General features: G+C 42.1%; 2 protein-coding genes across 5 annotated transcripts in view; one reads left to right on the top strand and one right to left on the bottom strand.

The window, feature by feature from the left end:
- LOC109951700 (tyrosine--tRNA ligase, cytoplasmic-like) overlaps window positions 1-1,713 on the top strand; it is a 13,938-nt gene extending 12,225 nt beyond the window's left edge. The window contains exons 2-5 of the mRNA XM_020586333.1: window positions 3-76; window positions 162-355; window positions 456-594; window positions 912-1,713. Of these exons, the coding sequence (XP_020441989.1) occupies window positions 3-76; window positions 162-355; window positions 456-594; window positions 912-1,022 (518 nt within the window). The 3' untranslated portion in view covers window positions 1,023-1,713. The remainder of the gene's footprint in view (window positions 1-2; window positions 77-161; window positions 356-455; window positions 595-911) is intronic.
- Window positions 1,714-1,728: 15 nt separating this feature from the next.
- nhsl3 (NHS like 3) overlaps window positions 1,729-15,415 on the bottom strand; it is a 48,786-nt gene continuing 35,099 nt past the window's right edge. For 2 of the 4 annotated variants that reach the window (XM_020586284.1, XM_020586287.1), the window contains 8 exons: window positions 8,474-8,632; window positions 8,170-8,213; window positions 7,919-8,054; window positions 7,355-7,462; window positions 7,104-7,270; window positions 6,821-7,021; window positions 3,426-6,699; window positions 1,729-2,985 (listed from right to left, as the gene is read on the bottom strand). In XM_020586284.1, the coding sequence (XP_020441940.1) occupies window positions 2,945-2,985; window positions 3,426-6,699; window positions 6,821-7,021; window positions 7,104-7,270; window positions 7,355-7,462; window positions 7,919-8,054; window positions 8,170-8,213; window positions 8,474-8,632 (4,130 nt within the window). In that variant the 3' untranslated portion in view covers window positions 1,729-2,944. Of the gene's footprint in view, window positions 2,986-3,425; window positions 6,700-6,820; window positions 7,022-7,103; window positions 7,271-7,354; window positions 7,463-7,918; window positions 8,055-8,169; window positions 8,214-8,473; window positions 8,633-10,620; window positions 10,875-15,415 lie in introns of those variants that run through there. The other 2 variants (XM_020586288.1, XM_020586285.1) reach the window with 2 other exon arrangements.

Below are 15,415 nucleotides of genomic sequence, written 5' to 3'. Positions count from 1 at the left end.
AGGAGGAGGAGGGGACAATGACCTGGCCCCCTCTAGACTGGACATCAGGGTGGGCAAGGTCATTAGTGTGGACAAGGTAGCAGATTGAGATGGTCATATGACGTCTGATCAGCTGATAAATATCTTTTATTTCAGTTTTTTATTTACTTTACTATTTTCAGCACCCAGATGCTGATTCCCTGTATGTAGAGAAGATAGATGTGGGTGAGGCGGAGCCGAGGACGGTAGTCAGCGGACTGGTGGCCTACATTCCCCAGGAGGACCTGTTGGACAGAATGGTGTTGGTGCTGTGCAATCTGAAACCACAGAAGATGCGAGGGATTGAGTCTCAAGCCCTACTGCTGTGCGCCTCTGTGTGAGTATTTTTTTTCTGTTTTGCAACAACGACAAATACTGCTAGACCCCTCAGTCTTAGCTGTTCATTTCTTCACTTTCTCTGACTGGCTGATTTGTAGTGAAGGGGATCCTAGGAGGGTGGAACCTCTGGACCCTCCAGAGGGTTCATTGCCAGGGGAATGGGTCTTTGTAGAGGGATATGAGACAGGTAAACCCGATGATCGACTCAATCCAAAGAAGGTGTGGGAGAAACTTCAGGTACATTTCAATCTGATTTTAATGTTACAGCAAGAGAAGCACAGGTGTAAATAATAAACTGACATCAGGTTATTCCAGTAATCTGGCTGGGTACCTGGTATTGTGCACACTGGCTCACTGTCATGACTTACTAAGCCACATGCTGTAAAAATGTAATACATTATACTTGGAATACAGCAAATTATACCAGTTGTGTTTTTAATTCAAAATTTAAAATGTAGATTAATGTGTAAATAATGCCATCTTGGAGTAATATCATCCATCTGTCAGGTGATATGCTACATGATGACTGCAGCCATGTTTCGTTCCATCTCCAGGTCGACCTGAAGATCTCAGACGAGTGTGTAGCTCAGTGGAGGGACAAGCAGCTGATGACCAAACTGGGACAGATCACATGCAAGACACTCAAAGGAGGCAATATTTGTTAATTACACATGCATTACATTCACCGCCGAAGCTACTCCTGCTCTCCACGTTACAAGACTGCTTCTGTCACCAAGTTGCCATGGCAACAATGTCAAACTTCATTTGGGTGTTTCTTGGAAAATGATGGAATATTGAGGCCAAAAGTTTCAGAAGCTTTGGACTCGCTTAGATTTTATTAGCAAAAATATCTCATTCCTATAAACACAAGTCACAACAAAAATGATGTAATCAACCTATGATTTAATTGATTTCTTTTTGTTTACCAGCTGTTGTACTAATGCACTTCAATGTACAAATACAACACATGCTGTGCAAATTGTAGATAGCTGGGCCTGTTTAGAGAGAGCAGGATTGATTACTTGAATGCTGCTCATTCATGGGATTAGCTGATAAGGAATTTTAGGTGATTAAAAAGGGACCTAATGTTTCAGCAATTGTCCTGGGTAAAATCATCCTTCTATATTGTTTGCCTTCACTGGAAATGTCAGGGTGGTGGCCAATCTGCTAAACATAATCAATAAGAGATTTTCATCGGTTTCAGACATCAGATGTGTTTAAATATGTAATTCTCTTACACTATGGGACGGTTGTTCTGGGGCTAATGTATAGAAATCAGTATCTCACAGTTGTCTCAGCAATCAATTAATGCATCATCTCTAACATGAAATAAATGAATTCTTTCATCTGCAGGAATTAAACTTTCTTGTCTTGTGAGAAATGTGCAGAACTAGTGGTATGTTAAGTAACAATGTATGGGGCACTAGATGTCTTTGCATTATTAAAGATCAAAAGCAGGAAAGCATTGTCAATACATTGATTTTATTTATATAAGTGATAACTGTACATAATTCTTCAAAATTTATATATTGCTTTGGACCCATTACTAAGAGTCAGTATAATTCATTCACCAATGATTTTGCTTGGGAAAAGCATTGTGTGCAAATAGCGATGAGCTGAGGCTTGGCCCAAAAAACTTGATCCAGAACATTTAGTAAAAACACTGACCTCCCACCAAGTCTACTCCAGTGTATCACTAAAAGTGGTTTTCAAATGATATAGATTTTTAATATTTCATATTTGGTAGGAAAAGGTGACTGACAGTGCTACTAGTGGAAACACATAAATAGCAAACTTGGGATACTGTTTTCCTAAAAAAATCTTCATGGTTTGTTTTGGGCTGATGTTTACTAAACCCAAGCAGAGACTATGCAGAAACATCTGACTGATATTTCAGCAGTTGCTGTAACCAGAGACTTTTCTCTGTTAAGTCTTAACAGTTCACAAACGTGCCTCCGTCTTAACTGACAAAACATCTGTTGTGATGAGAGAGTATGCAGCATCCCTTTTTCTCAAATAATTCCAGATATATGTATTTACACTAGGATAAACAGGACTGAAACTAAGTGGGACAATTAATTTTACTCAGATCTTTAATAAAGTGATAAAATGCTGATTTGCTCTGTAGTAAGTGTCATTGTCGGCCTTTTCTGACAACTACTAAAATTCCCATGAAAATGATTTATTATATTACAAATGTGGAAAAAGAGCTTTAAATTCTCTGAGCTGCAGTGACCACTACCTAATTCATCCTCTCAGCGGTGATCTCACACAGCCAAACATGTATGTGTCAGCCAATGTACACCATTTCATCCTGAGGGGCTGTATTAGGAGATAAACTATAGCCTAGAAAAATACTCCAGAATAAAGCTATCACAAGAAATTGGGAGTGATACCTTTTTTGCATAAATACTGTATGTAGGAAGGCCAGTGCAGGCTAAGGCTTTTGGAGAACACTTAACACAACAACACTCGCATAGTTGAGTAATGTTGGTCCTTGCTGTGAGCTGTCCTTTTACTTGTTTGTAGTCTTTGCTTGTTCATCTGACATCAGTCTGGTCCCTTGGTTAATCACCACAAGGCTCTTTCAAAACAGTGTTTCAATTGTGTCTGTCGTCACTCTTGTAGCTGGGGAGGGGGAAACGAGAGGATGTTGGACATTATGGCACTGACATGATACACTTGTGGGAACACGTAATGAGTATTCTGTACTAATCTAATTCAGTTACAGAGACATGATCATGAGCTTCAGGTTAAGGCTGACCAAAGCATACTGTGTGGGAGGGAGCTTGTGTGTGCACTTTTCTCTTGATGGTACAGAGAGCACAAAATGTGCTTTTTAAAGCACCATTAAACTGCTTAGCTGTTAAACATGATGGTAATGGTAGCATATGCATTCTGCTTTTTCATGACAAGAATGGGATTTGAGGTATTGATTTATGCTAGCAGTGAATCGGTGTTAATGAGTTTACTCACTCACTGAAACACACTTATGAAGACATGGATAATCCTACTCTCACAAAGATTATGACAGAAAATCATGTGTACAAAAATGCAGATGCTCTTACTTGTGTCAGGAGGTGTTATTCCACTCAAATGTTGTACTCGTCCTGTTACTCCACTGCCTTCAAGACTGAGTTCCATCTTTCCTGGATTAGCAGGATGATTCTGTGAAGGACTGATGCTACTGTGAGATGGCTTCTTAGCTACTGGCGGAGGAATTTTGTTACACTTCACCCCACTGTTGGAGAAAGCAGCACCCCTTGATTGGTCAGAAACCTGCATTAGCTCAGTGGCTAAGCTTTGTGTCAGACTTGCCTGAGCATCCAGAGATGAGGCAGTCTCTATGACAACCTTTTTTGTGCTCCTGGAGAAGATAAAGCTGGCAGTAGAGGCTGGGGATTTGTGCATGTCATGTCCTTCAGGTGATTTCAAAGACACAGCTCCTGGTTCAATACTATAAATGGGTGATCTCACACCCAGTCTGGATGGAAGGTTGTCTCTCGAGGACATGGCTGCAGTCTTCATACGTATGGCTTCCTGTAAGCGCATGGAAGGAGTATTTAGTGTCACAGATGATGTTTTTACTGTCTGGGGTGGTGACTTTAGAGACAGAGACTTTCGGATTGGCTTTTGTGGGATGTTTTGAGGTCCTGGGATTGAGACTGGGCAGTTCTCCTGAACTGGAGCTCCTTCATTCGTTGGCTTGTCCTCTGAGAGAGCTTTCACCTGATCATCAGTCATATTGACTGATTTGAGACGAACCATCTGAAGCAGGGAGGGGGTGACAAGAGGTATGTGGGCATCCTCTTTAGGAATGAGTGCACTTTTGTGGCGGGACTGAAGCTCCTTGCTCCTGGCATCTCGGTTTGCTTCACTGGGCTGCCTTCTGAAATGAACACCATGGGTTAAATTATCTGCTGACAGAGAAGGTGCTACTGGGAGTATAATTGGAGCTTCAAGCTGGGTACTGATGGGAAGCTTGGAGGGAGTCTGATCTTCAGTTTTCAGAGAGCCTCGCCTCAGGAAACCGTGGGAAGGAACTAAAGCTGAGATGATTACTGGATTTTCTGCTCTTGTAATAGGTGGCAAAGGAGGTGCTTCCACTGGAGGAGGTGGGATACTGTCTGAAACATTTTGCAGTGGTTGGCAAGAAATCTCATCAGTAATGTTAGCATTTAAAACTTGCAAGACACCCTCTGGTTTGTTTGCATTTACAGATGATTGTGGCACAGCAGGTGGTAAATCTGGAATTTGTCCATGTACAGACGCCCCAGCTTCACTTGAATCCACAACTATCTGTTCATCTTCCGTTGGCCTTTTTAAGACATCCAGCTTTGTCATAAAACTGTCCATCACATCTAGAACACCATCTGCCACAAAGGGTGGAGGAGGAGGAAAGTCTATCTCATCCCCACCATCAAAGACCGAGTCCCCTTCCAAAGGAGGTGGTGGAGGTGGCCAGCAAGACTCTACAACATGCATCTCCTCCTGTACCCTCTGCATGGATGTGACTTCACTTTTATCATCTAAAAGCGTAACCTCATTCTCTGAAGAGGTTGTATTGTTGTCAACAGGTAAATGAACTTCTATTGTAGCAGCACAACTTGTTTCCACTGAGCCCTGTGTTGACACCAGCTCTTCTCTGTGCAGTACTGTGATAGGCTTCTTCATGACAGGAGGGCGATCTTTCTTTGGAGTTCTCTCTGGATTCACAAGGTCCTTTACTACATGGGTACATTTCTGCTCTTGTCCCTGAAGGTCTGCACTTGTTTCCACTCTCTCTTGTTGGGTATGTGGACATTCCCTACCCTCCAGCTCCTTGTGGACACCTTCAAGACCTGTTGCTAATGATGTCTCTGGCTTTGCTTTGCTTTCTGACAACTCTAAGGGTGAATTTTCTCTAGGTGTCTGCTTTTCAACTAAAACTTGCATCTCTTTGCTAACTTCAGTCTGGGTTCCTGTCCCTTTCTGTTTAACTGTACTGCCCTCTGTCTGTGCTGGTTTCTGGTTTACTCTACCGATGTTGGGGCAAGTCCCACACAGAAGCTCAAAAGTGTGTCTGTTGTGGACCCATGTCTCTGGAGGAGGAGGGCATGGTGCTTTGACTTTTGGAGGTGGTGGGATATCCATCAGCTCTTTGAATTCTTCTCTCAAAGTTGTGAAATAATTTGTAGTGAATTCTTTTGCGACAGTATCAGTTGGAGATTCCTGCAGAGGCAGACTGGTACTGTGTGTGGAGATATCTGTACTGACATACTCAGAGGTTCCAGATGAGAGAGATGTAAGAGAGGAGGAAGGAGAAGCTGCTGTGGATGATGCCCGAGACATTGATCTCTCTGGTTTGGCTGGTTTCTTCCTCTGTTTGTTTGGGGAGGGTGGGGAGATCTCTTTTGGGGAAAGTGTCGGAGTTCCACTCTGACTGGAGTAGCCACTGGAAGGGGACATGGTCCGTTCAAATTTTCCCCTGTCTGAGGGAGTTTTCTGTGGGGAAGAGTTGCTGGATTCTGGCTGTGGCTGTGTTTTTCCTCCAGCCATAACGGAGGAGGCCTGTGTGGGGCTTACAAGACTGGAGGAAGCATCTGCAGAGCTGGACACTGCAGTGTTTGATCCAGAAATGAGGAGCAGACTGATATCTGTAGCAGCCATATTAATCTCATCCTTTCCTACAATATTTTCTATAGCAGTTGCAGCCTGTCTGGACACAAAGTCATTGCAATCCAGCAGAACCCTGGAGTTGCTCCTGATGTTATTACTATGTAGAGAGTTTGTTCTCCTTGGAGGTGCTGGGGGTTGCTTGGTTTTCATAATCGAAAGATTACGAGTGAAGTTGCGCCTGTCCTTTGCCTCTTCCCCAGCAGTTACTGACCCTGACACACCAGACTCAGACCCTGGTCCTGTAACAACATTTTTACTTTTACTGCTCGGGCTGCTAATCATGCTAACTGAGCTATCTAGACTGACAAGGTCTTGGTCCCCATCCAGACCCACCCTTTGGGAGCATATGCTCCCCTTAGAGGAAATGGGTGAGTTTGAAACAAGGGTCTTTGAAGACTGTGACTCGCCCCAGTTTGATCCTGAAGCTGATGTGGACATCGGTGTGGGGTTGTTTTGTAAATGGTCACTCTGGGAACTGTCACCATCAGATCTTCTGACAAGCAAAGAGTCGACTGATGAGTCCCCAGATGCCAGGCTGCTTTTGCTTACAGGGCGAACACTGCTGCAATGAATATGGCTGCTGCTGCGATTAATCTCGATGACTTCAACTGAAGCTGGCAAGACCGCATTTGGGATAATCGTAGACAAGTAGGTTGCTTGAGGAGATATGGACATGACTGGGCCCTAGGGAAAAAAACCAAATAGGAATTTCACATTTAAATATTAAAAATGGTTAGGACAGGACCAGATTGAATCCTGAAGTTTGAAAACATTTCCTGAAGTAACAGTCTGATTTCCTTCTGACCTGGGGTTCCTGGAAGAAGCTAAGCACTGTTGTAGGGCAGAAGGAAGATGAAGCGGTCATTCCAGGGACAGCAACAGACTTGGGTCTCAGGGTGGATGTGGAGCAGAGATGGGCACCAGAACCTTGGTGGTTGAAGGATGGCTCATCTTGGTACACTGCCTGTAGTTTCTTCCACAGCAGTTGCTCATCTCCAGATTCCAGCTTATGAGTGGAGAATATTCATCAGTGAAAAAAGCACAAAGCCTACATTTTAGATTAAAATGATTGAGTGAACACATTTTACCTCCAGTTCTGAAAGGTGCACTCTTGCTCCCTCCTTATTTGCTACTGGAGTCCCTCCATCAACCGTAAGAATGATAACAACACCTGATTGACTGTCACTGACTTGTTCGTCATGATTAGAGAGCTGGGTAGTAACAAGTGGCTGGAAGGTGGAGCTTCTGTGCACCACTGGAAAGGTGGTGGATCATGTCAATAACATGTTTACTACCAGGGCTACACTGTAATAAGCAAGGATGATGCTGAAGGACATACCAAGTTCTTTCTGGACATGGTTGGGGATGCCCATGATGGTGGTCCTTCTGCTCCTCTTCTTGCCCTTTTCTAATCTTTTCACTGGGTTCAAGGGCTTGAATGTAGAACCTGAGAGATGGAGGGAAAACTACCTCATTACAGTAACTGAATTTGAGAAGGAGTGTTTTTGCAAAGAAACAGCAGCACAAAATAACAGTAGTGAAATAACAGGAGCAATGCACTGTAATGCACTGAAACAGTAAAGTATATTGATGAACTGGCTTTTCCTGAGCGCTTTAAAAAGGATGTGTGAAATACGATCAGAACATGAATCACACTGTGTGCACACACTCACAGGCAAAATGGCAAGCTTTGCCTTTCAGATGTGATATGCAGAAGCAGCCATATTAATGTCTTCAGATACTTTGGAGTAACCTTAAAAAGCATTAGCTATGTGTGCATGCGTGTCAAGTTCCTTTGATTTCACATCATAACTGCAGAAGCACCAAGCAGATGGGAATGAGATGTGCATGCTAAAGTACATGCCTTTGACAAATTACTGTAAACTCAGGCACTGTTGCTTACCTTGGCGTGTGATCACAGGCCTTGTGGACAGAACAGAAGTTACTGTAGTATCAGTATTCCCGTCAATGGATCTTGATGGAGAGCCACCTCTGTCCTTGGAGCTGATATCTTGGTCTGGACGGAGAGTGTCTGTGGACTACAGGGGATACACACACGCACACAGATACACACACGGTGGCATTTAGTTTGGTACTGTTGTTAGTGTGTCAGAACGACAGGAAATATGATCTACAGAGGGCCGGTGGACTTACAGTAATGCTCTCATCATCAGGAAAATTCACTCCATTCATGTGTTCTGTGTAAACCAAACTGACAAGGTTAAGACACAGCATACACTTGGAATCCATAATTATGTATATATAGTATCCAAATTTAGGGATGCAATCATAAATAAAACGATGGACAAACTACAATGGCCATCAACACAATTTAATTATTTTGATTGTATTTGCTATATAAAGTGTGACAAAAACACACAAATATATGCTAGCAAGAGTACACATTATGAATACATGTTTTCATATGCACTGTATAGATGAGCTGGATGTGTTTGACCTTCCTGCTGTAGTATCTTGAGTCCCTCCTGAGCTTCAGTGTGCAGGTCCTCCAGGTACTGTGGCCTGTTGCCCTCAATGAAAACATTGTCCTGGTAGTGCTGAGAGGTCGTGTAGTGGACCGTCAACCTCTTCTGGTCTTCATTACCCCTTGGACCAACTGTTGGAATGCAGGAGAAAGAAGTGGTTGGTGGACAGATTTGGAAGGGAAAACAAAAGACAAATATAACTGATATATACAGTATGTCCTTGAACTTGCACTTCAAGGGGGAGTGTAGTAATTTCACTGAATAAGATGGAATCAATGCCATGTAAACACATGCTATTATTGTACTTTTTTGCTTCTTCAACCAAAACCTTAATACAGAAATTCAGCAGCTTTCCAATACTTTTACTGCTATTTCCTTGTTCTCTTATGATACAAACATCAACACACACAGTCATCAGATGTCCATTTGCCAAAACATATATCAGCTTTACAGTGAATCCTCTGTACCTCCACCTGGCATGATTGTGCATCTCTTAATTGCTGCACCTTTGACGCTATGAACACTTCATATCCTAATAATCTGATAGACGGACATCCTGGTTTGGCCATGAACAGTAAATTCTTGTCTGGCTAATGTCTGCAATATCTCTCTTCCTCACTAGTCCATGGGGGATTAAATAATCTGGAGTGTCCATATGTAAAGATACCACTGGACCCCCTGCTGCAGGACCTCCTGTGTGGCTCTCCTTTAGAGATTATTGTACCCACTGTCAAAGGACAGACAAAAACAATGGAGACTGAACAAAAATAAATGTAAATATTTGTACTCATTGCACAACATTCAATATGGGGAAAGCTAGCAAGGCCAACTGGTGCTGCTCCAGGCAGCTTTAATTCAGTTATATTAAAACATGGTGTTGGGTTTTGTAGAAATGCAATGCTCTAACCATTTGGTGAAAACAATATACTATGCTTTATTATGTATCATTTGGGAACCTACCACCATACATTAGTATAACATAACAGGTTTCATGTCAAGAGCAGGACCTAGAGATTCATGTAAAGTGTCTGTTCCTTTAGCTAAACAAAGGTCAATGTGAGAGGTCTGCTTTCCCTCCTTTGTCACTTTCAGCACTGTGGCTCTCAGTCTCACCTGGTTAGATAACACTGTGCAACTGTGAATGTACATACAGTACACGTTTATGTGTCTAAGGTAACAGACACTTCCACCCCTATCCTCCTGGATTCACACAGGTGAGGCACCCTAGAGACAAAGCACTGCCCTGTGTGTGGCTGTGGGAAATCTCAGGTTATTGTCAACCTAGGAGTGACTGATGCAATCCAAAGAATTGAGGGGAAGTCCAGGGTCCTTCACTATACTAGCAATTCAACAAAGGTGATGTTGTACTCGACTACATTATATTTAGAGGTGTCTCTATATTTTTGTCCTCCCCAGCTACATACATGAGAGGGTCAGAATATTAGGAATACCCCTGAATATAATGTAGTCTGGTAGAACACCACCTTTAACTGTGACATCAATAATAAACATATAATTGGATTTATACATTTATGACAATTTCACCAAAAACTAAAACATTTTGAGCTTCATAAACACAGATGTTAAGGTGGAAGTGCTGCACTGAAATACATACAATTGTACAGGTGTACCTAATAAAGTGGCTGGTGAGTGTATATATAACTTACATATAAGGTGCTGTAACTATCAGTTGTTATGAACTGGGGAAGCAGCCATCTCTGGGATTCTGCCAGACCCCTGTAGGAGGTTTAGGGATTTTGGTTGATTAAGATGATCAAAGTCAGTTAAGCCCTTTACCTCCTTAGAGAGGACCCCCGAATTGCCTTCAACCCTAAGTCCCTTAGAGAGGACCCCCGAATTGCCTTCGTACCAGTACTGCGTACCAGTGTATGCTTGGGTGAAACGGAGGCAACAACCAGCACAACAAATCTGCAGTTATCACCACATCTTTACACTAAAATAAAAGCACATGACCATTCCATCACCTCAAAGCCTCAAAAATGCAATCAAGTCAGCTAACTCAAGAAAGTTTAGAGCACTACTGTCATATAAACCAGCATTCACTTCTAAAGTCAGAGCTACAGTCTGCCATAACTCCACCATGTGAGTCAGCACTCACCCTTCTTTTTGAAGACAGACAGCAGGGAGTGGATGCGCTTCGTCAAGTAGACCACCATGCCTACACCAGTGCCATTGCATATACAAAATCTAGTCTTAAATAATGAAAGAAAACAGTGTCCAACAATTCCTTCTTCTGTCAGTGGTGATAAAATCAGTTTCTTTGACAAAGAAGATATAGATGCTCTGAATAGCCGTTTGTCTGTTAGTGTCCGTGATGGCCTGCTGTCAGTGAGAAGCTCTCTCCTCCTCCGGCAGAGTGTCTGAGTAAATCAGGAAGGACAAGTACACAATGAGATCTGCTTTCAGCCAAAGCAGCCTGTCCCAGCTGCCTTATCCCTGGGCCTCATACCCTCCTCCCTTCCCCCTCTGCTCTCTCTCTCCCTCCTCTGTTTGGCACTCACCCTGGCTCTCTCCATTGCGATCCCCACTTCGTTGTCAAAAAAAGAATTTGGTTTACTCTGTCATATTATTTAAGGGCTACAGAGGCTACATTTGACAGTAAAGGTTGCGTCATCACAGTGAAAATTTTACTCACATTGCACCAACACATTTTCAACCTGGCACTTGAAAATAAAGATGGGGAAACTAAGTTCTCCAGTAAGGAAGTCTCCTCCAATAGTGTCCAGGGTCAGACGGACCAGCCCAGGGTGCTGGCAGTGAATCAGTTGCAAGGTGAGTGTGGGCTGGAGTAAGCTGAGTCCTTCTGGAGAGCAACTTTAGACATGGGAGCCAGGCCAGATGATTAAATTTGCCAGTATCTTAACCTGCCCATCTCTTCACCCTATGCTCCCTCTTTCCTGACATTTGTTTTCCCTCCACCCATCATATTTTTTCTTTAAATTTTACTCTATTGCAATTCTTTTAATACCATGTCTTTACTTCAGTCAAATTTTGAAGTATCTTCAGGGTGGCATCACTCAGGCAACTAATTCATACTCACCAAGTCCTAATCCATATTCATTTCTGCAAGACACTTTACCAATAATGGGACACATCGGAGCTTATGTGCATAAGAAAACAGCTTTGTTTCAGAGTGACCTGGCTCTTTAAATTCCAAACATTCAGTTTTTCTTCAAAAATAAACCCCTTCCACACACAGTATCCTCAATGCAGACCTTTACAATGTGCAAATTTTGGGAGTCTCTGGCTCAGCCTGTGTACGCCCCTGTTGTTAACCAAGACCTCTCATAACAATATTCATTAGGAGGCCTAAAGAGACACCATCTGGTCTTAGGGGAGAGGGCAGAGGGGAGAGAGGTGCTTCAGATGCCTTTGATTCAGAGCACACAACACATTATTACACTGCATAAGCAAAATAACACAGTACATTACAATAAAGGAACATAACATATGCTAACTTCATGCTTTCCCAAAAAGAGCTGGCCAAAACTGCAAATATTCAGCTCTAGACTGACAAATACTTCCTTTCAGTAATTTTAAATCAGGTTTTGTGCCTTTTTAAAGGATAATCAGAAGCTATTTTACAGCTTTTCCAGTGTAACCCTAAAGATAATGTCATAAATCAACTGTGCCAGACTTGTTAGCAGGTCAAACAGAACAATCAGAGCTCAGACAGCCAACAAAACAGGTTTGTTAAAATGTCAGAGGCCAAAAAACATATGACTCATTACTTAGAGCTACATTCAAAATATTGCTAATGATTGGACACCTCCTTCTCTTTTACTGATTTATAGCTCATGTTATGATCTTCAGCCAATCTGCAAATCTAAACTGCGCAATGCACAGGGTTACACAGGAAAGCTTTTGTATCAGCATTTTGCTGTTTTCATACCATTTACAGTAATAAGTGTATAAACATTTTATTTCTTAAGTAGTAGGACACAAAACCAATATTCATGCACTGCGATAAAGTTGTGGGACTCACAAAAGACACATTCAAAAAATAATGGCCAAAGTCAATGCAGCAGAAACAGAGACAGCCTTATTATAAGTCTCCTGTGGGAGTCAAGCTCAAACCCACTGCACCCTACAGTTCTCATAAAGTAAATCAATAGTGTGTTTCATTAGAGCTTCTTAAACCCACCTTCACAGACTGAGTAGTGCTCCTCAGGATAGTTAAACTAAAATGTATGAGTAAAAATCAGTGAAGCACTCCTTTAAACCCACAAGGAGATTCTTTTACAGTTAATAGACCTTCCTAACAAAGTGAGCAACTGCACCTATTGAGGTCAGTAGAAATCTGAGATATAATACTTCTCATAAATAAAAAAAATACATGACCTATTTAATAAAAGGTGAATTTACCAGTTTTATTGGAGCAGACAAAGCTCATCCCTTTGAAGAGAGGTCACATGGACAAACTGCTCGACAACATTTCTTGTACACACCCAGGTAACTTCTTGCTCCACTAGAGAGTGCCACATCAACCCTGACTCTGTTTGCACTGCAAGTATGATGCTGCAAAAACAGCAGGTCATCTGATGAGGACATTTACGATAGATACTGTATCCAGGGCCAGTTTGTTCTAATGCTGGACAAAAAGCAGCTACATCTTAAACATGATTCCCAGTGGAGGGATGAAGCCCAGATCCCAGTGCTAATAAACATACAGACACCAACTTATTGGAAAATGTACATGGCCAGATGGTGAATATTAGCTAATCTCATGTCCTCAGCTTAGCCTCTCATTTGCTTCACAGGCGAGAAAGGAGGTAAAAGGATATGCTGAGGGAGACCAAGGGGGTGATAAAGTGACAGCAGGCTATGTCATAAGCTGGACATGAGCATAAGGGTGAGTATATGGCCCACTGGACCATGGGAAGTTACAGGTTTCCACGTCATACCTGGCTGTGCATGAAAATGATCAGTCACTATGTGTGCACATTAACAGGTATGTGGTTCGGTGTGTGTATACTGGGCTCATTAGAAAAAAAAGTGTAAAGACATGGTGAGGCAGGGACAGAAGTAAAGTCAAAAATGAAAATTAAGCATCACATACAAAAATAAAAATGGCTGATCATTGTGATTGCCAAGTAATAGTAATGTTTTCCAATAGGTTACAGGCACACCTCAAGGTCTGAATGGCTTCACACAATGTCACAGCTGTGGAATACACGAGGACAACAGGTGTTTGTTCAAGACCTGCTAACCAATCAAAGAAGACCAAAGTCAGGGGTGGGAGGTCACAGCTAGAGATTGGCCCATTCTGATCCTATATCAGCACTGGGTCCGATATTGACATCATTCATTCAATAGATATAGAACGAGAGTGCCAATCCACTTACCGATCCATATTCTAGTTCACATCTTGTGCTGGACCATGGACCCGCCGTATTACTTATTACAAGTAGCTGTCTTGCTAAAATATTTACAAACAAATGACACTGTAGCCAAACCAACAGCTATTCATGTTATTTGCTCACTCTGTTACAGAGTGATGTTGCTGCAGGTTTATGGTAAGATTGGTGATGTGTCTTGTTATGTCTCATTACGTTAGGTTACTTCCATCCCAGTGTGCCAAGGGGTAGAGGTACTGTTCGCCATACAGCCCTAATTCAGAAAAAGTTGGGACGGTATGTAAAATCTAAATTAAATCTGAGAATAGTGATTTGTAAATCATCTGTGTCCTGTATTACATTGAAAACAATACCGCGACACATTATTTAATAATAAATTATTAATGCCCTAATGTTGGCTAAATGTGAAACCATGCAAAACCAAAGCTACATGTTTATTTCTAGCCCCAAAGTGGAGATTTGTAAATGTGCAATAATTTGGGGAAGCGTGTGTCTTTGGCCTCTGACCATCTAATGGTTGTATTTATCCATCATTACTCATACAGTATTTAATGTTTTGTTTATTAGTGTTGATTGATGAAAGAGCTCTTGTATTGTTGAGTCGGTGTGTAACTTCACTAAAACAATGTCGGACTTTCTGGACCCCTACCCAATGTGACCAGTGAAGACATGTTTAGCTGCATGTCGTCATTCAACCGCTGGCTGTCTAGGTGGTGCCCAGAAAACGTTTGCCAACACAGTGGAAGAAGGCCACCTTAATTTACTCCCATACAAATAATACACTTGATACCATTGCCCCTCTGAAAAAGAAGGTAGTGAAACAGAGGAGGCTAGCCCCGTGGTACAGCTTGTAGCTCCGCTCCCTAAAGCAGGCATCACGAAAAATGGAAAGGAGGTGGCACTCCACTAAGTCAGAAGAGTTTTTCATAGCCTGGAAAGATAGTTTAATAACATATAAAAAAGCCCTTCATAGTACCAGAACTGGATTTTATTCATCATTGATTGAGGAAAATAAGAACAACCCCAGGTTTCTTTTCAGCACTGTAGCCAGGCTGACAAAGAGCCACAGTGCTGTTGAGCTTAACATTCCCTTAGATCTCAGCAGCAATGACTTCATGAGCTTCTTTACAAATAAAATCACAACTATTAGAGAAAAAATTGGTCGGACCACTCCCACAGCTCTCATGGATGTGCCATCTACTACTGTAGCTTTAGAAACATCTGTCAGACCTCATTTATACTTGGACTACTTCTCTCCTATAGATCTCTCTGAGTTGACCTCAACAATTGCTTCATCTACAGTAAATCATCAACATGTCTCCTGGACCCCATCCTGACCGGGCTGCTCAAAGACTTCTTTTCCATAATCAACACATCTATACTAGATCTGATTAACCTCTCTCTATTAACAGGTTATGTTCCACAGGCTTTTAAGGTTGCAGCAATTAAACCTTTACTCAAAAAGCCTACTCTTGACCCAGGTGTCACTAAAATTCTGGAACCAATATCCAATCTCCCATTTATTTCCAAAATCCT

Source organism: Monopterus albus, unplaced genomic scaffold (assembly GCF_001952655.1).
Source record: "Monopterus albus unplaced genomic scaffold, M_albus_1.0 scaffold402.1, whole genome shotgun sequence".
Taxonomy (NCBI): Eukaryota; Metazoa; Chordata; class Actinopteri; order Synbranchiformes; family Synbranchidae; genus Monopterus; species Monopterus albus.
Note: the sequence above shows the minus strand (reverse complement) of the source record. Positions and strands in the feature narration are given on the sequence as shown.